The sequence below is a fragment of the Boleophthalmus pectinirostris genome, unplaced genomic scaffold (genome assembly GCF_026225935.1).
Source record: "Boleophthalmus pectinirostris isolate CB_2022bp ecotype Guang Dong unplaced genomic scaffold, ASM2622593v1 HiC_scaffold_19, whole genome shotgun sequence".
Lineage (NCBI taxonomy): Eukaryota > Metazoa > Chordata > Actinopteri > Gobiiformes > Gobiidae > Boleophthalmus > Boleophthalmus pectinirostris.
In genome coordinates this window covers 15,805,063-15,825,330 of record NW_026571140.1, presented here as the reverse complement: position 1 = coordinate 15,825,330, position 20,268 = coordinate 15,805,063, and the positions used below count along the sequence as shown (strand labels likewise).

General features: G+C 40.3%; 1 protein-coding gene and 1 pseudogene across 7 annotated transcripts in view; one reads left to right on the top strand and one right to left on the bottom strand.

The window, feature by feature from the left end:
* kif13ba (kinesin family member 13Ba) overlaps positions 1 to 11,412 on the top strand; it is a 29,224-nt gene extending 17,812 nt beyond the window's left edge. For 4 of the 7 annotated variants that reach the window (XM_055154948.1, XM_055154947.1, XM_055154949.1 and 1 more), the window contains exons 14-39: positions 1 to 124; positions 194 to 324; positions 408 to 494; positions 594 to 784; positions 853 to 1,114; positions 1,219 to 1,381; positions 1,454 to 1,609; positions 1,707 to 1,856; positions 1,962 to 2,096; positions 2,174 to 2,347; positions 2,434 to 2,591; positions 2,678 to 2,810; positions 2,899 to 3,054; positions 3,136 to 3,235; positions 3,347 to 3,473; positions 3,554 to 3,609; positions 3,726 to 3,850; positions 3,929 to 4,204; positions 4,289 to 4,444; positions 4,515 to 4,592; positions 4,676 to 4,726; positions 4,923 to 5,073; positions 5,673 to 5,803; positions 6,021 to 6,080; positions 6,259 to 6,835; positions 8,120 to 11,412. The exon at positions 1 to 124 is cut by the window's left edge and continues 11 nt beyond it. In XM_055154948.1, the coding sequence (XP_055010923.1) occupies positions 1 to 124; positions 194 to 324; positions 408 to 494; positions 594 to 784; positions 853 to 1,114; positions 1,219 to 1,381; positions 1,454 to 1,609; positions 1,707 to 1,856; positions 1,962 to 2,096; positions 2,174 to 2,347; positions 2,434 to 2,591; positions 2,678 to 2,810; positions 2,899 to 3,054; positions 3,136 to 3,235; positions 3,347 to 3,473; positions 3,554 to 3,609; positions 3,726 to 3,850; positions 3,929 to 4,204; positions 4,289 to 4,444; positions 4,515 to 4,592; positions 4,676 to 4,726; positions 4,923 to 5,073; positions 5,673 to 5,803; positions 6,021 to 6,080; positions 6,259 to 6,835; positions 8,120 to 8,325 (4,114 nt within the window). In that variant the 3' untranslated portion in view covers positions 8,326 to 11,412. Of the gene's footprint in view, positions 125 to 193; positions 325 to 407; positions 495 to 593; positions 785 to 852; positions 1,115 to 1,218; positions 1,382 to 1,453; positions 1,610 to 1,706; positions 1,857 to 1,961; positions 2,097 to 2,173; positions 2,348 to 2,433; positions 2,592 to 2,677; positions 2,811 to 2,898; positions 3,055 to 3,135; positions 3,236 to 3,346; positions 3,474 to 3,553; positions 3,610 to 3,725; positions 3,851 to 3,928; positions 4,205 to 4,288; positions 4,445 to 4,514; positions 4,593 to 4,675; positions 4,727 to 4,922; positions 5,074 to 5,672; positions 5,804 to 6,020; positions 6,115 to 6,258; positions 6,836 to 8,119 lie in introns of those variants that run through there. The other 3 variants (XM_055154950.1, XM_055154951.1, XM_055154952.1) reach the window with 3 other exon arrangements.
* A 4-nt stretch (positions 11,413 to 11,416) lies between these two features.
* On the bottom strand, positions 11,417 to 19,875 carry LOC110175321 (homeobox-containing protein 1-like; annotated as a pseudogene).
* Positions 19,876 to 20,268: the final 393 nt, after the last annotated feature.

Below are 20,268 nucleotides of genomic sequence, written 5' to 3'. Positions count from 1 at the left end.
GCAGTTGGAGTCTCTGGGTATTTCTCTCCAGTCGTCAGGAATAAAAGTTGGAGATGATAAGAGTTTTCTTGTCAATCTAAATGCAGACCCAGCACTTAATGAGCTACTAGTGTATTATTTAAAGGTAAATTGCATATATTTCAACAACAGATGAAAACAGCAAAGTTTAACATAGCAATGTTTTTTATTATAGGAGCACACAAAAGTGGGATCCGCAGACTCCCAGGATATCCAGCTGTGTGGAATGGGTATCCAAGCGGAGCACTGTGTTATTGATATAACTTCAGAAGCAGCTGTCATTTTAACACCTTATCGCAATGCTAGGTGAGTAATTACAGCAAAAAAAGTGGAAAAAGCTTGGTACCTCTATGATTTTAACCCATTAAAGTAATTTCTTCCTGTTACAGGACGTGTGTTAATGGTTCTCCAGTATCCAGTGCTCTACAACTTCACCATGGGGATCGCATCCTCTGGGGAAACAACCACTTCTTTAGGTAACATTCTTATATACCTTATACCTATACCTTTTTATTATACATTCCCTTAATCTGGGAAAAAATTTGTTTGCATAACATTATCATCTGTGTGGGCAGAATCAATCTGCCTAAGAAGCGTACCCGATCCGCTGATGATGAAGAAGGTGAAGGTGGTGTGATGAAGAATAGTAGCAGCAGTGATCAGCTAGATCCGGACGGTGACACAGCCAGTGAAGTGTCCAGTGAGGTCAGCTTCTCCTATGAATTTGCCCAGACTGAAGTTATGATGAAGGCCTTGGGCAGCAACGGTAAGGGAATATGCAAGATGATACTCCAAAGTTAAGTGACTAGATTTAAGTGTTTTTTGTTCGATCAGACCCAATGCAGGCAGTGCTTCAGTCTTTGGAGAGGCAGCATGAAGAGGAGAAACGCTCAGCTCTGGAGCGGCAGAGACAGATGTACGAGCAAGAGCTTCAGCAGCTCAGAAGAAAACTCAACCCTGACAGACTGTCCGTAACCCCAGCACCAACTCAACAAGGCCAGCAGTCCCACTACCGCAGTCTGGAGAGGCTCAGCATGGGCGGGATGAGCCACTCCACCAGTGCTCAAAGCAGACTCAGGCAGTGGAGTGAAGACAGGTGAGCATCAGTGTTCAAACTCAGTCAACGATAGACTGAGTTTAGAAATGCTAGATAAGATATCTAAAATTAAAACTAATAAGATCTTTTCTCTTTCTGTGCAGGGAGGCTGTGTTGGTGAGGAGCCTGCGAAGGTTAAGGGAGCAGATTGTGAGAGCAAACCTATTAGTGCAAGAGGCCTGTTTCATTTCCGATGAACTAGAAAGACACACGGAGTACAGGGTTACTTTACAGATACCAGCAGACAACCTCAACGCAAACCGCAAGGTCTTTAAACATATCCTTTCAAGGTAGTTTTTGTTTTTGTTTAAACCTAAACCCCTTGGTCTTCACCCACAGAGGGATGCCGTTCTCAGTGAACCAGCTATTCAGGTTCGGCGCAGGGCTCGTGGAAAGCAAATCTGGAGTTTAGAAAAAATGGAGAATCGTCTTGTTGATATGAGGGAGCTGTATCAAGAGTGGCAAGAGTATCAACAACAGGACCAAGACAACCCTGTAAAATATTTGTTTCACTGAATGCTTCAAAATGGTACATTAATTAGCTACATGTTTTGGGCATTTTTAAACTCAGTTCTGTCTTAAATTTGCACAGGGAATGAGGACATATTTTCGCCGAGCTGACCCATTTTTTGATGAGCAAGAAAACCATAGCCTCATTGGCGTTGCCAATGTATTTTTATCATGCCTTTTCTATGATGTAAAACTCCAGTATGCAGTGCCTATTATCAACCAGAAGGGAGAGGTACACATTTGCTTGCTAGTATTTTAAATTTATCTTTTCTTATGTCAATATTAGACATTCATTAAAATCCATGGGCTGACATAAGTCTTTTCTACATGTTTTAAGGTGGCAGGACGTCTTCATGTGGAAGTGGTAAGAGTAGGAGGTGGTCTTGAAGACAGTGTAGCTGGTGGTGACGACCCTGACAACGTCCAAGATAATGAAACAATTGAAATTCAGGACCGTAAATTAGTCTGTATGGTATGTGATGTTTTGGGTTTTTTGACCAGTACCACACTTCTGTTTTACAAAGCATTATTTTTATCGGCCTTTTACAGATCAAGATCCTGCAAGCCACTGGGCTTCCTCAGTACCTGTCCAACTTTGTCTTCTGTCAGTACTCATTCTGGGACCAGTCTGAGCCTTTCATTGTTGCCCCTGAAGTTGATACATCATCCTCCTCACCAAGTGGCAAAGATCCTCATTGCATGGTGGTGTTTGATAGTTGCAAGGTCAAGCATGATTTAAAAAAAAGTGTTTAATGTTTAATTTAGGTAAATTTATACTTATAATTCAATCTTTCTCATGGGTGCTACAGGAGCATGCAGTGTCTGTTTCAGAGGATTTTATTGAATATCTGACTGAGGGAGCAGTCGCTATTGAAGTTTATGGGCACAGACAGGCAGACGCAGGCAGAAACCCAGCTCTGTGGGACCTAAGCATCATCCAGGCCAAAACACGCACTTTACGAGACAGGTACTACTGTAAAAGGGGCTATACGAAGCACCAACAAATTGCAAAACAAAACAGTTTATTGAATAAAATTTGTGCTTGGTGTGCAGATGGAGTGAGGTAACTCGTCGCTTGGAGCTGTGGATTCAGATCTTGGAGATAAATGAAAATGGAGACTTTGTTCCTGTTGAGGTCATTCCTGCTAGAGACATTCGAACCGGGGGAATCTTTCAGCTTCGTCAGGTTGATATCCTTTATGAATATTTATTTTATGCACCAAATCTTTACAGAACATTCGAAGTGTTACGTTTTTCTTTATTATTGTTTTTAGGGTCAGTCTAGGCGAATCCAGGTGGATGTGCGTTCAGTTCAGGACTCAGGCACCATGCCTTTGATAGCAGAGATAGTTCTTGCTGTGTCAGTAGGCTGTGTGGAGATCAGATCAACTACAACCAACCAAGAGGGCGATGAGATGGACAGTTATCAGGTATGCCCACTTTTTGTGAATCTGAAATATTGATAGAACTTGTAGAGCATGATGTATCTTAACCACTGCTTTTTTATATAGGAAAGAGATCTTGAGCGATTGAGACGACAGTGGTTAGCTGCTCTAACAAAGAGGCAGGAATACCTTGACCAACATCTGCAGAATCTGGTCAGCAAAGCAGGTAAAACATTTTTGTAAAGTACAAAAAATATATACATAATGCATATTATTGCTTTGGTCTCTTTTGGTCATTTTGGGGTTGCTGAAAAAGGATTGTATTCTTTGTCCACAGAAAAGACGGAAGATGACATGGAAAGAGAGGCTCAGCTGCTTGAGTGGCGCTTGACTCTGACTGAGGAAAGAAATGCAGTGATGGTGCCCTCTGCTGGTAGTGGAATTCCTGGTGCACCTGCTGAATGGTAAGTACTTTATAGTATAATTTTTCAATCATGCCTACAAATATATACATGGAGATATTTGTATGATTTTTGTGTATTAGGGTACCTCTTCCAGGCATGGAAACACACATTCCAGTCGTCTTTTTGAATCTACGGCGTAAGTTTTTGTTAGTTAAATATGTAATGTTCATTTTAAAGTCAAATAATAGTTGCCATTTTTTCATACAAAATAATTGACAGTGTGTTTAATAACATTCTCTTTGCCCCCTCCAGCTGATGACCTGAGTTCTCAGGATCAGTTTGAGGTCCCTGAAGCTGGTGGCTGGGATGCCACTTTGAGTGGAGAGGATGAAGATGATTTTTTTGACCTTCAGATTGTGAAACACTATGATGGAGAGGTTAGAGATTTCTGTATTAGGGTCTTTTTATCCAAAAGACCCCTATCGTCATATGATGTGTCTGTACAACCTGTTCAGGTGAAAGCAGAGGCATCATGGGACTCTACTGTGCATGAGTGTCCCCAGCTCAGCCGTGGAGGGACGTGGCCTGAACAGAGGGTCTACCTGACAGTTCGTGTAGTGGTTCAACTCAGTCACCCAGCGGATATGCAGCTTGTGCTCAGGAAAAGGATCTGTGTCAATGTCAACCCTGGGCGCCAGGGCTTTGCCCACAACCTCCTCAAAAGAATGTCCACTCGCAGCACCATCCCCGGCTGTGGGGTCACATTTGAGGTGGTCTCCAACATTCCTGGGGTATGGTCACCAAGGCATAACGGTCGTGCAATGCAGTGTTTGTTCATCTATTTCTTCAGACATTCTGATCCTTCCTCCTCTCAGCAGGATGCCCCTGGTACAGAGGACCGAGAAATGCTGGCACGGCTCGCTGCTAACGCACACAACAGCCAGTCAGGGGAAGAAGAAGCTGCCATTGAGAAATACCTCCGCAGTGTGCTCAGTTTAGAGAACATTCTCACTTTGGACAGACTCAGACAGGTTTGGACCATGTCTGACAACAATACACAGGTTATGCTTTTTTGCTTGAACGTGTTCTTTTTGTTTCTAGGAAGTGGCTGTGAAGGAGCAACTGACCTCAAGAGGAAAGAGCAGTAGAAGAAGCTTAAGCTCTCCATCAGTGAATAGAGTAAAGCACTTTACCATAAATGTGATCATCTATCATTTGATATACCATACCATTGGTAAATGCTCTCTCATTATTGTGTTAAGCTGTCGGGAAGTAGGCAGGACCTGTCCACAAGCTGTCTATTGGATGACAAGGTGATTTTCCTTTTTTATATACATAAGTTGGCATTAAATGACATCAGTCAGTCCTATTTGAAATATTCAAAGCAATCTATCCAAGCAATATAGTTCCCAAACCTTTTTTATATTGTGCAAACTGTAGCAATGTGCAAGTTCATGCATATCTATATCAAAATTGAATCGTGTTGATTTGTTATCTTGTCTTCTATAGGTTCGATGGGAAAGTCAACAGGACATCTTCATACCTGTCCAGCGCACTCTCCCACGTCCAGCCTCTTCACCCTCCACCTACTCTCCATCGCCACCCTCAGCCCCAACTCCTCTGTCTGCCTCTTCTCCACAAACCCAGGAACAAGAGCAAGGTGAAGCTCTTCCTATATCATCCTCTGTTTCTAGTCATTTATCTGGTTTCTCCACTGCTCCTTCTCTCCATTCACTGCTAGCCTTCTATTCAGTCCAACTATAGACTGAACGATGCACTTATTCAACTATCTCATGTGTCATTGTTACCATTATATTCGATCTCTTGCCTGTATACTTTGCTTAGAGCCAAAACACTATGTAATTGTTTCATTCTTCTACTTTTAGACTGTTCTCTCCATCTTTTTCATCACCTCCTCTTGAATCATTATTTTTGTGCTGTTCTTATCTCTCATAATCATAATGTACTATTGTAATCAATCTGTGTTACATCTTTTCATTGATTTTGTTCGGTTAATGAACAAAATGAATATATATGATTTTATTGCTTTGGTTGCGGTAGTGCTATTGATTCAGCCATCTGCATTTTGCCTGTCAGCCGATGTCTGCCTCTGTGAGCCTGTCACTGTGTTTGGAAATTTGGCTTTCAACTTAATCTTTCATGCCTCCTCTTCCTCCCACACCATCTTTTTTTTTTTCCTCTCCATCTCTTCTTTTACTCTGCGTCCCTCGCCTCCGTACCCCCCTCCTCTCCCCCCAGGTCGTTCAGGACTTGCTGCCTCTTATCTTTCAGTGAAGGCGCTGGTTCCTCAGATGCCCAAACTGCTCAAGTCTTTATTTCCAGCACGAGATGACAAAAAGGAGCTGAGGCCATCTCCACACAACCAGCAGGTTAGCAACGCTAGAGCTGTAAATGTCAGCAATCTGCATCACATCTTTCTCCTTTATTATGATTATTTGGGCATAATGTATTATCTTTCAGGTCTTATTACATCTATTCATGTACCATTAAAAACACAATCTTTAAACCAGAATTTACGATAAGGAAGTTACATTGAATGTGCGCTTAAGTTGCAGATTCCCATGCCTGTTGTTATTTTTTCAACAGCACATGCCACGTATAGTCTCTTCAGCTGGGCTAGAAGAGCGAGATGCCAAGGTTGACGTGGTGAGATATTTCTGAAAAATTCAGTTGCAATGCGGTAAATGAAAGCATAGTCAAGCAATTCACAGAGCTACTCAACACAAACTATATGACTATTATCTTTTCTGTTGTTCATTTTGGTTTTGTCTGTCTGCATGCGCTCTGTTGCCATGTTCCTGCGCCTCCTGCTGGTCCGCTGTAGACCAATATTCTTCAGGCATCCTCCAAAGACAGGCGGGCAGACTTCCCGGATGTCCCTCCTCTTCCTGTGCATGACCCGCATGACACCACTCCCCTGAGCCCCCTGAGCCAATCCTCCAGCGGCTATTTCTCTAGTAGCGTTTCCACGGTAACCCTGTCAGACGTGCTCCACCCTTCCTCCTCGTCTTCCTCCCTCGTGGCTGCTGAGACTACATTACCTGCAGTTTACCAACAGCAAAACACTGACCAGAGTGATGTTATGAACTCTCCTCCCCAGTGCGGATCCAATATGGCCGTTATTGTCCAGCCCACTTCTCATAGCTCAGCCAATATCAAGAACGGAACCACAGAAAACTCCTCCTCCAGGCTAAAACACCTTACCTCATCTGAAAACTTTGAAAGGCTGGAGATTTGTGTAGATGATGATGAACGCAACCACGACGAAGTGCTCCCTGATTGGCTGACCGAGGGCGCTTATGTTACAGTAGGAAGCAATAAGGCGGGAACTGTCCGCTTCGTGGGACTCACTCAGTTTGCCGAAGGAGTATGGGTGGGGGTTGAACTGGACACACCAGTAGGTAAGTTAATGAGTTACTTACCAAAATGATGTTGAGGTTTGTCAAATGCCTACATGTGGTGGTCAAAATGTAACATGTAGAATTCATGTGTTACATTTTGACAAGCAAATGTATAAAGGTTATCTGAACCAGGGGCTGCTTTAGGGGATAGTGATGTGACCTTCATGAACAAATTCACTTTTTGAAATGGTTGGAACCAAATCTCATTTCTTCAAAGAGCCAAATCTTTTTATTTCAAATTTGTATGCATTTTTATACTTTTTCTGAACCAAAACAAGAATCGGCACAGAAGCAGGGCAGGCGACACGCACACAAAAACACATTTGGCCTCATTGTAACGGTTAGTTTTTTTATTATTTAATTGTACTGCAAAATTTGATTTAGATTATGCATGATTCCAAAGGGTAACTGCACTCCCACTCTCAGAACCATTTTAAACAAATCTCTCTGTGATTAGTTTGTATTTAAATTAGTTCTCACACTTGGCTTCTGTCATATAATCAAATGTGAAAGAGGCAGTCTTTTGAATGGTTCTTTGTGGGACACTAATCTTTTGAATCGGTTCATGTCAAAGGAGCTGAAAATCCGATCACTAACCTGCAGATGGTAGGCATGAAAATGTTGATGACCATTATATCAGATGTGATTTGTTTTGTTTAGTTCATACTCCATAATCAGCTTTAATTCTACTACGTATGTAATAGTTACACATTAACACTATAATAAATGTTTATGTGCTTCCTCTGTTGTGTAAACTAAATATATTAAACTATTATTTTAAGAATTCTAAACCACAATACAGACAGCTTAATAATAAAAATTTACTTCCTGTTCAGAATTGAAGAACTGAGAAGCCTCTGCCTCTTTTTTATTGTTGAAACATGGCTGTGTGACATTTTTTTTAACCCGACATGTATGACTCGGAGTCTGAATCATTTTTGAACTATTGCAAGTGGGCAGAGATGGGGGTCATGTAAAAACAGAAATTTTCTGTGCACTAAAGTCTCAAATGCAGGGCAGTGCAGGATTAGTCAAACATCATGATTACTCAAAATACAAGGCAAATGTATTTTGAAGAGGCAAATGATGATGTTTATAACATGGTTAAAAATGTATAATGGCTGATTTTACACAGTTAGGATAATGTTCTCTTTTAACATATCAAGTGTGTATTTTCTTAGGCAAACACGTCTAGCTAAGATATGTTATGGTTTGACAAACTAAATACATTGTGTTAAGCCAGTCTTGGACCTTGTCTTAGTTTGCCTTTTTTTAAATTAACAGGTAAGAACGACGGCTCAGTGGGAGGCCATCGCTACTTCCACTGTAAGCCGGGTTATGGCGTTCTAGTTCGTCCAGACCGTGTGTCCACTCGAGGAACGGTACGCAAACCCCCAGGAGACTTTGGCCCTGCCCCCCATGTCCCCGTCCTCAGAGGAGACTCACTGGTTGGCCGTCGGGGGGAGAACCGCAAGTCATGGACCAGCTGAGACAGACTCCAAAAGGATTCTGGGAGAATCCATGTCCCCAAAACCCTTCTTCTGTTTTCTATGCAACTGTCTTCTGCCAGCTGGACGCTTGCTCATATCATCCATCACAACTAATGGATAAAAATAAACGTCTTTGCAAGAAGGACCATAAACAGGACTAGATAAAAGAAAGTTTTAGATTTAAGCAGGATATATTTATTTTGAACTTTGGAGGTTTAGATCAGTGGTGGCAGTCAACGGAAGACTGCTTTTAATGGACTCAGAACAGAGATGCAAACATGTTGCTGTGTTGTGTGACTTCGATTTGACTGTATTCTATGGAGAGCCAGTGTGGGAAATCTAAGTCTAGTATCTTTTTTTAATGGTTAGACAATTGGGCATATTTTTGGCCGTTGTTTGTCTAATCTTCTGTTTTCTGCACTCTGGCCATGACCCTTTGTACTTTTTGTCTATGAATGTAAAAAGTAATTCTTGGCGTATTTCTGGAGTGCTTTTAATACAACTCTCACAGCGACATGTTTGCATTTGTTAGACCTCTTTAGAAGCAGGAATCTACCTGTCTAGCGCAACATCCCATAATTCATTGTTCCTTCTACCACATGTCTGAGCTGTGAGGTGTGGTCGTCCTCTCTCCCTCCAGAACTCTTCTCCCAGAACGTGCCTTTACCATTGTTTAGTTTGTATTTGTTTTGTTAATTTAAGGTTTGCGCTGTGGTTTGGAGGATGACTTGTGCAAAGTGTAAGGTGATCTCAGGGACTGCAGAGGAGAGCAGAGACACGAGAGGTTTAGGACTGTCAATGTTGTCTTTGAAGTATAAAAGACGGCAGTCATCGCCATTGGATAAAGCCACTATGAAAGTTAACAGTTTGTTATGGGATATGGTTTTTGCACTGAGATGTTTGACTCTGCATTGAACAGTGGAAAAGGAAGTGTAATTAAACCAGCTAGAGAATAGAAAAGAATAATGTATGGCATCTGTACAGCAGGTGGCGCCATGTTTAGGTCTCTGGGAAGGTGTTAGTGTGGAGGGGCAGAAGTATGTGGAAAGGAGGGGAGAAGTGGCATGTAGAGTTCTAATGGGAATTCACATAGAATGAAGCATTATTTTTTTCCACTATGCATTTGTCATTTTCATGAGTGTTTAATCTTGACACATCTGGGAAAAACAAACTAATGGATGCTTCTTGCATATCTGGTGAGAAAGGACAAGGTACAGCCTTGGCAGACTGTGATGTTTTTAAATGAGATTTTTATTGAATGTCACATTCCAGAGGGACTTCAAAGTTTTATAGTGACCTTGGCTCAGTAGATTGATTGAAAACGTTTGGATTTTCAAACATATCCAGCAGAACAAGCCAGAACACGTCAAGAGCAAATTTAGCCATGCCTGAAAAAGCAATACACAGATGCAATATAGGCCTGTTAAATTAACACGCAGAAATATCATTTGGGAGCTGATACATCATGTATCATGCACATAAGCACACACTATGTAGTCTACTTATGATTAATGCAGAGTTTGCATTCCTTTTATTAACATGTCCTATCTGAAGGACTGATTTTCTTTTTTAATTTATTTGTAAATGCTTTTACATGTTTTTATTGCATGAAAATTGCTAATTTAATCAATGTTGCACAAATGATTTGAGAAAATCGCTGCTATTGTAAATTCAAATGTAAAATACGTAGCTCATTTTGGGATGATCATAAATCATAGTCATCTATTACTGTGTACTAGATTGGAATTTTATCCATATGCCTTTGCCTTTGAGCTAAAGTTGGCAGCAAACTATTTTTATGAAGCAGTAAATTGAGAAGGCACTTTGTCATGTGAACCTTGAAGAAGGAAAGGCTGGAATAATTTCTGGGAGATAATTATTTTTTATCAAAGAAAGTAGATACTGTGAGCTGTGGAAGTTAATGGAAACAGGACATACGGTATGTTTTGTGTCTGTGCATCTTGAAAGCTTGCAGAAATATCAGTGTATAGCAGTTTATAATTGTTGAAATAATGAAGGGAATGATATTTTGATATTTGTGGGGTTGTGTGTAATCTTTGAATTCTGTTAAGATGGACATTTACTTTTCCTTCTTGGCCATTTTTTTGTGTGCCTCAAATACATGACCATCTTCGACGCAGATTCTCATATCAGTGCTTCAGTACATTTGCACAATTCTCCAGAAGGAATTAAAAGATAGTTGTGGAACTGTTGTATAACAAAAACTTGTGATTGAAAAACAAGATTCAGTGTTCTTATTTAGTCTAAGGTGACGCCTGTTAGTGTAATGTACAGTGAAAGATGTTGATGTTGGAGCAATATGCTTTTCAAGTAAAAGTTTTACATATTTTCTGTAAAATGTATATGTATGTGCAATCGATGTTTTAAAAAGTTTGCAGCACCATACAAGCATCTGAGTTATCAAAATAAAAAGTCTTCATGATGCACATATTCCATCAAAACATAAACATGGGTGAACTATTAAGAAGTCTGATATGCTTTTCCTTAATTTGAAGTGCTCTTGTTGTCTCTAACTTTTAAGGTGCATTTAGGTATATTGGATAAGTGGTCAACTTTCTTAAGCCTTACAACAGCTAAGCCAGAAGTCTACGTTCTTTACTATTAAAGTAGTCAATTCAAATGTTTGGTTCTCTTTCAGCACTAATGGCAGACTGAGGATTATGAAGCTCCTGCATTAGTAGTGAGTTCTTGTTCTACCTCGTCCTTTTCTGTTTGGGAAAATATTTGGTGCTTTTCATTAACTTTTTTTTTTTTAATAAAGCATACCATCCAGATTTATTCGGTTTTACATTAAATCTAGTCAACTGTGTCTCTAGTGTGAACATTACATTTGGTGATTGATTGTATGTCAATGTGCATAAAAAAAAAAAAAAAATCTGAGCACAAGTTTTGGTTAATTGCATTCTATGTAATACGTGCTGCAATCCAAAGACATGTATAGTGACACATTTATAACTTTGTTTTTTAACCATCAACCATAATCTGAAAAGGAAATAAAGACAATAATGTTTTTGCTGTATTTGTATAACTACTTGAACATGCAACAATAAAAAAGGCTTCAATTCAGATACTCAGGTCAGATCAGTTTATTCCCTTGTATATAGAATCATCAATAAAAATGCACCTTAAAAATAACATACGGTTTATCAAACAGATGAAAAGTAACAAAAAGCACATGTAGAAAGTCCACATACTGATTACTGAACAGTCTACTGTCCAAAAAAGGCACTAAATCTTGACTGTCAAACAAAATTATTTCAATCAAGTAACATAAGAAAATATCCTGCTGGGAATATTATTGAAAAGTTTATTGCCCAAAACAAATAAAAACCTTGGAGAAGCACTGATGTATCTACAGTATAGATAACTCCTGACCAAACTGATCTATTTACATGTTCTGATAAGTGAGCAAGTCAGATTTCTGCAGCTAAAGCGAACTCAAAGCTTTAGCCTTTACTCTCCCTCCATTAGAACCTCCTGCCTCCCCCAGGCACCTGTACCCCTCCACCACTATCCTGTGATATGAAAGAGGTGGTTTCCAGAGTTACACTTAGGAGCAGAGGAGGGTCATATGGTACAGTAAATGAAGCATGGGAGGAGGCAGAAGGTAAAAACTGCATTGGAACATAAAGACAGTATGGGGTTGCAAACAAAGTGCACTAACAATATGACGTAGAGGTAAGTACAATGGAAGCTATCTGAGGCATTTTTAGGAAGGACGAAGAAGAACCATTTTAGTAATTGATACTTTTAGCCACTCATATAAATTTTTTCTTTTTTTATTTAGCTTACAAATGTTGGGTTTTAAAATGACTTTAAGTCTAAATCTCAAAAATCCAATTACCTTCTGAAGGCTTCTGCTAGGCAGAGTAGAATTGGTGAGGTTTTTAACCCATTTTCAAATCAAGTGAAAATAAACTTACACTGCAGCAGCGCCTCAGATATGAGAACTTAAAGCAGTAACACGCAGAGCAGCTCAGCTGCTTTACATCAAACATATTTATTCAAAATCAGGAGTGGGACCAAATATAATGTGTAATTCTATTTTTAGTGGGTTGTCCCTTTTCGGATTGGTTGGTCCTAAATATGAATTCCCTTTGAGGGCGCATTGAGTTGAAACAGTGTGGGTTCACATTTGAACAGCTGCAGAGGAACCTGATGTAGCTTACAACTGAGGAAAGGTGAGGTATTTGTTTTGAATCTTAACTAGTAGCTTAGCATGAAGCACCTAAAGAGATAAAATATTTGTAAAAGCCGAAATGGCTTGAAAACAAGGTTCAAAGTGTTCACAACTATTGCAGAAGTCCTTGTTTATGCAAATTGTCTGATGACAAGCAGTAAATATGAAGGCACTTCAACTTAAAGACGTACAGTACATCTTATGTGCTGAACAACATTGTACATAGTTTGTATATCAGCTCACTAAAACTCCTGTGATGTTCACTAGTTCACCACAAAGTGATTATAGCGAAATGTAATAAGTGACACTCTCTAAAACACACTAAAACACAAGCAACTGACTGTTCTATACAAATTCTGGTTTAGATGTTATGCAGCTGACTAACACTTATAGTGTATATCCTGATTATCTTTTAGTTTTACAAATTTGGCACATACTAGCAGATAGCAGTAAATGATTTTAGAGCATCTGCTTTTGTACATTTAAACAATTAAACTACCCGATCCATGATAGTTCCCAACCAGACAAGTGTATACTCTATGGAATGAACAAGAAATGGCAGGACTTCCACAATGGCTGCATTTGAACACTGGAAAAATCTTCCATTGTTCATCCAAAAGAAAAACAGTCACTCATCTGGTCACTGCACATGCTGTCAGCAGAGCAGTCAATGCAATAGTGTCATTATAAAATATTCAAAGAAATAAAAATGTGTTTGGAACACAAATAAAGCATAGTGACACATTTGATGTGTCATTGAGTATATCTAATACATATTCTTACACGCAAAATGATCAATATAAAACAAATCTCTATAGTAATACTTTGGCTGATGGATCATTGCATTTTAGCAACAAGCCACTGAGATGCCACTTGAAGCAAACATCTTTATACTTTGACAAGTGTATACCCTCACAAATCATGTACTGCATTTGTACGTGGATATATGCATACACACTGAAGACAGTAGTACTGCATATAAATAAGTGATCACGAAGGCGGTATTTAGCAGCTCACTGGCCATAGCCCTGGCCAGCTGCTTTGCCTAAACACCAGAGTTAACAGTTTATACAAGTCTGCCTACAGTTCAGCTACCTTTGACAGCTCAGTATTATGAATAAATGATTATTAGTTTATAAGCTTATATTTTGTGGGAGCAAAGAGAAGAGACAGTCACAATACCAACATGTTTTGAGTGTTTCTGTCTGTAGGAAAACTAAGCTTATTTTGCTGAACTTTAAACTGAAGTCTGAAATATATTAGACTATGAAGAAATGTGCAACATAATCTTAAAAGCCATTGTCTACGCATAACAAATGAATGTTTGAGGCGGTTTAGTTGTGTTGTGGTAGCAGTGAAGGACCCTGAACATAGGAATTACAGTGTTGTCCTGGTCTGTTGATGCACACGCATCATGTCCTGGTTAAGTCTGTTAAGGGAGCACAAGAAGCTTTGTACTTTTCACTACAGAGGATAAGAAGGTGATATTTATAGAGCGTAGCGGAGCAGGTTGGTGGTTGGAGGTAGGGTTGGGAGGTATTTCGGGGTTATAGTTACACCGCTTTTGGTCATTTCGTCACTTGATACATTCCTATAAAATCTGCTTGCATAATAGCACATGATCTGCACCAACCCGTTCAGTCGTCCTCCAAACCTTCTGGTTTGACGTCATCCTCCCGGCTGCTCTGATTGGCCAGAGTTGCAGCTGATGCTTGCTCATCATTGGCCTTCTCCAGGTTTACTGGCTCCTGACCTGCTAACACAGTGTGAATGGTGGCTTCGTCCTGGAGAGAAGGGGATGGGGGGGACCAGGACACCCCTGACAACCTGCCCCCTTCAGAGTGAGAGGCCAGCCCTGAGAGCAGAGTGCGGCCAATCAGAGAGCTCCGATGCCCAGCCAGGGCCCCTCTGCCCAGTGCCGAGAACCAACTTGGGAGTAAAGTGGGGACCTAGACGAGGGCAGATGTTGAATAGATGCAGATGTCTCACTTACATGTCATAAAGACGTATTAAAGCTGTACCTGTGTTGGAGAGGACAGGTCTGCTCGTCCATACAGAAACGGGCGCGCCGAAGCTCTTTTGTCAAACAGAGGGACTTCACATACCTGCAGCACCATAGTAGGTTATACATGATCAGACACACCAACTGTAAAAAACATTTCAGTGTCTCTGTATCCAGAAATTACAGAAATGGAACTAACTAACAAGCATCCTTTATTACATATAGTCCATGTGAAAACACAACTCTCTAGATCAACAGATCAAGATCACCATTTTAAAAAGAATTTGTACCTGATCAGGAAAGTCATTGCCATCCACCTCATCACTGTTAGACTGGCCTCCTGGACTCTGAACATCAATGCCATGGCTTTCCAAGATGGATGCTTCTTCAAAAACACACAGTTAACCACAGTGCATCGATATGACAAATTAGTTAAATACAATACACAACACAAATACAAACACAAACACACAAAATATAAGGACATTACCAATGTTAGCGCGCCTCTTCAAGTCTTTGCGACGGTTGGCAAACCAGTTGTACACCTTCAAAGACGTGACCCTCTCCAAATCTGACAGCTTTTTTCCTATAATACACACATTACTGCATTTAGGGGCAGATTTACACACATTTTCTAAAGGAGAATAATGTATAGTTTATGTTTATATTGTGCACATTGTACTCAAAATTGTGCTTCACCTGGTCTCTGAATAACAGCATTACATGCAGTGGCAATCTCCTCTCTCTTGGCTTCATCAGGATATTGGTTATCACTGAAGTAACTGGTAAATGTAAATAAACACATTTTATTTAAAGTACATTTGGGGACAATTCTATTCTAAATTTGCAGCTCACCTCTCCATAACTGCCAGACACTCCTTCCTCCAGGTGAAGCGGCTGCCCCTGCGCAGTCGAAAGCCTCCAGGTGTGGGTACAAATGGGGGTGGAGCTTGGTGCCAGTCCATCACATCATCCAAAGCCAGTGGAGCAGCTCTCATGGCCAAGGTAGCGCCTACAAACACCAAAATCAGGAATATGTCACTAACATCTCACCCAGTCTAACAAAATCCACAATAATTGAATGGACATGGTCTTTTTTTTTTTTTAAATAGAAAAACTTAAATTTCACTACATTTAACATGTGGTACTAAAATGCAAAATGGACCAACAATATATTATTTTAAGTGTACTTATTGGGCCATCATCACAAATTAATGTTAATACGCTAACATCACTGTTGACTTAATGTTACCAGGGTTGGTCTTTTCCAACTGGTACCAGCGGAAGAAGGCTCTCTTCTTCTGCTCACTCAGGTCTGAGCCCTGCTGCAGAAGCCAGTGGGAGATCCGACTCTGACTGATCCCTGAGCAATGGTATAGACCAGGATTCGTTGAGTGTATTTTACTACGTTACAGGCTTTTTAATGAAAATTGTCCATACTCACCAGTTACTTGGGCAACCACAGCCTGGGAGATCCGCCTGCTGGCCAAGAACGACTTAATCTCATCTTTGATCACAGCACTGTCCCTTCTAGACAGTGGGACAGAGATAAAATATTGTTTATCAATGTTGTAATATTCTGGCAACCATGGACATATGAGAAATGGCACCGCTTTTTACATGTGACTGAATAGCATTAGATGAATGAGTTCAGGCATCAGAGGCTGCTCTATATCTGGTATGATTTCATCTTCACACACTCTCAAATCAATACTACTTTGATTGCAGCCGTCTGGCTACAGAATACAAATGAGAAAAAACTGTGTATGTGTAAGCCATAATCATATTTAGATTCAGAGAAAGATCACGGCTCAACAATGTAGTTCCAGCCTTTGAGAAGGTTTTAGTGAAATTAATAGAAAATATTATTCATTATTGTTTCATTATTTTGGCCAGTGGTTTTCATATGACACTTGTTCCTCCTCATACTGAATTTAGTTTGGCTTACTGAAGACAATTTGAACTAAACTTGTGGTTGAAAGAATTTATGACCAAGCAAAAGGGAATACAACATCAATGTTTTTATCCACTCAGCTCTAACCTCATGAGATCCTCCACTTTGTCCTCAATATCCATCTCCTCTTCATTCACTTCAAAGCCATAGACAGGGGGGACTACATTGGCATTAACCACACCAAGGGGAAAGCGTGGAGGAGAAAGCTTCCCATTGGTCACAGCCACCAGGCCGTTGTGAGCTGCCATGGTGACAGGCGAGGCTACGGGCACTGGAAGCGGAGGTGAGGTGCTATCAAAGGCATTGTTGGGGGACAGCGGGACCCGGCTGTTTGGGAAGCTTGTTTGGGTGGCAGTGGACATGGAGCATGAAGACGCAGCTGGGTTGGTTGAGGACAGGGAAGAGGGAGGTGGCACGGGGGCTTGTGTGGGAGCTTGTGTCCATGCTGCCGGTCCAGGTGCTCCAGGGTGTCCAGAGCATGGAGCACCTCAGCCTGGGTGATCCCTGTTCTCCGCAGCCTCTGCAGCAGGTCAATCTGCTCGATGGTGAACCGAGGCTCCTCACACTGCTGGAACATCCTACAACGCACAAGAGCCACATTACATGAGCAATATTTAGTATAATACACTGGGACAGGAACTACACAAAGCGATAATTCAAAAATGTTCACTAATTTATTAATCAAATAATCATTATCTGGACTATACACAGACTCCAAAATATGCTCAGCTAGAGAGATAATATTGTATATTAAAAATGACACAGTGTACAGTGTACACATTGTGTTTTTGTTGAAACATCCATTATAATTATATTCTTATGCTTCTTGTATTCACACCCCAAAAAAGTAACTAGATTAAACAATTAACAATGGTCACATTAGTTGCAGCCCTAAAAAAAGTCGAGTAGCACATAACACATAACACATAACAATGCATACAGAGTTTTTAAACCCCACAAAGAGGCATAAGGTACAGGAATGATGCAAACACATAGGATAAGACCTAACCTCCTCCAAGGACAGGTCAGCACAAGGCTGGGTCAGCAATCAGTAGAATAATGAGTTAGGATTGATATGAGCAATAGACTTGATGGGGCACAAGGCCAGCATGTTCTACATAAGATAACAGGATTACAGCAAGTTACTAGTTAGCTAAAACCAAAGACCATTAATGAACAACCTAAACCCAGTAAAAAAAAAAAAATCACCAGATCTCTTTTTTCCTGAACCCTGTGCTTACATCTCAAATTCAGATCAACTGACACAAAGCAACAAATACAGTATGTGCTTGAAGAACAAGTAGTAGTACAACAAATGGAGTGTGCGTTGAAATAAAATGTCAGAAATGCAGCATTTTTTTCAACCATGTGATAAGCAACAAACCTATAGAAATAGCAGACCCTCCTTTAGATTCCTGGAGCAGATTTACACACAGACAATGTTCAGCATGTCTTCTTGTGCAGAGAGCTTTCATTATAATAGAAATGTCGGCGACCCAAATAGAGTTATTATCTGTGTGCGTGCGCAGCATGCCTTAATCATATGCCTTTTTTTAGAGCTTTGGGTTTTTCCATTTTTATCCAGCTGGCATTTCAATACACATCTCGTGATGCATTTTTCTCCTCTAAAGAATGTTATAAAAAGCATATAATGTAATAAGCCATCACATGTGTCTTCTGTGAAGCCAAAGAAAAAAGCAGGCTGGCAGAGTAATAAAATGTGCACACTGCAACGCTAAAGTCAACACTTATATGAAGCAGGCGGCAAAATGGAGGGAGTCCACAGACTGTGTGTATGTGTGTATGCGTGTGCGTGTGTGTGTGCATCTTGGGAAAAATGCCAAGAAAAATTTACATCTCCGGCAGCTGAACTCCATACTTTGTGTCTGTGCTGCAGAGGATGACTCATGCAGATACATAAGATCAATATCGTCCCGCAGAAATAAGGGCGTACAAGATCATTCTAACTGTGCACCTTTTATTTTTGGAATACTTTACATATTTAAGTAGAGCAGACAGCACCAAGAATTCCAGCTTTATGCTTGCTGTTTGTATTCATATCAAGTTTATCACCAATTATACACAGCAGTGATGCAAGACAGTGGACTAGAAACTTTAAGACACACATGATAGACTACATTGCAACTTTATGGAACGATGACAGGCAACATAATTTGTTATAACTATAGAAAATATAGATAACTATATGAAACTATTTGAAGCAGACAATCAAAAAATGTTACGGTTAAGGGAGTTTAGGCTTAGGCTATTATCTGTACAATAACTGGTGGTCTATAGCCTACATTCTTCAGCCAGATATGCTACATTAACTAATATAGCTACTTCAGTCTCTGCACTAATCCTTAATTCTTTGTAACTTAAGATCTTATGGCACTAAACCTTAAGAACACGTCCTCCCAGCTGCCTTCACTCTTTGGAGGTGTTGCTGGGTAAAACTATTAACACGTTCAGGGTTCACTGGTGCTGCTCTGAACTTGACCTCTGACCCCAGTAGAAAGTTCCAAAACATCAGTCTGTAGGTAAGCAAGGTTTTTATAAGGCCACTTGCACTTTAGACTGTAATTATTTACTTCAATGTGGAGAGGAGACCGCATACGTCTTGTACAGCTATTTTTGAGTTCAGATTTGTTTGTCTGCTCTACATACAGGCTAACCACCAGTAGTTTAGACGTGGCATTGAAAGTCAGTAGCTGAAAGTTTACTGTGATTAACTAAACTCTGCTAAAGTCCACTTTATCCGGACTGAGTTTGCATGGTCATGGATTATGAACTAGTAGTCGGTATATTATGTTTCAATTGAGTGCACTGAAACATACCGTACAAACACCGTTCTTTTGAAAACAAGTAGCATATCAAAAAAGCATCACGCAAGCTAAATGCTACATATCATACGCGTATATTACACATCGATGGCTGCAATGTACTAAGGTAAAGCATGCACAGATTGCAAATGAAAAGTTTGGCATTTAAGTGTGAATTGTTGACGCCAGTCGTCTAAATATGCACGCATCTCTCAAAAAAGGCATTTTCCTACTCGAAACAGGCTGTCTATAGGTGGAGGAAATCTGTGCACAAGACGCAAACTACAGCGGCGGAGCACAGCCCATTTTTGAGGACTTTTCGGCTCAGTTCTCCATACCGGGGAAATGAAACTGGCAACATTACGCTCTAACATCGCTATAGCAGAATCCGATCGACTAAACTTACCTTAATATTCCAGTCAAAGGGCCCCTAGAGATTATTTTTGGATCATATGTGCTCTTCGTCGGGGCACCGGGCCAGACGGACACAGTTAGTTCCCCCAAAATGTCTCCTCTGTTTCTAATTGGGTTTCAATCCTCCGTCAGACACATTCGCCTTTTGTCCGGCAGACAGGCGCCATGATATAATACCGCAAAGACCGATGGGAATCGCAGTTTCTTTTGTCATCTATGTGAAAATCTACCAAAACATGCTTAAAGCTGCTTACTACTGCCGTGTTACAAGGTAACTGCAATAGTAGCATATAAAAACACAAATGAAAAATAAAAGGTTAGGGTTGCCCATGGGTTAGCCTCGTGGATCTATAAGCCGACAGAGGCATTTTATGGACTGGGTTGACTTCACCACATTCCACATACTGTATGCATATACAGTACAAAGCACTCTCCATGACACATTGTGTTTGCTATGTAAACCCAATGACCCCATATGTCTCCAATCACAAAAAAGAAAAAAATAAGTTGCTTTTTAAAGTGAGATCTATCACAAATATGCTGAAAAGTC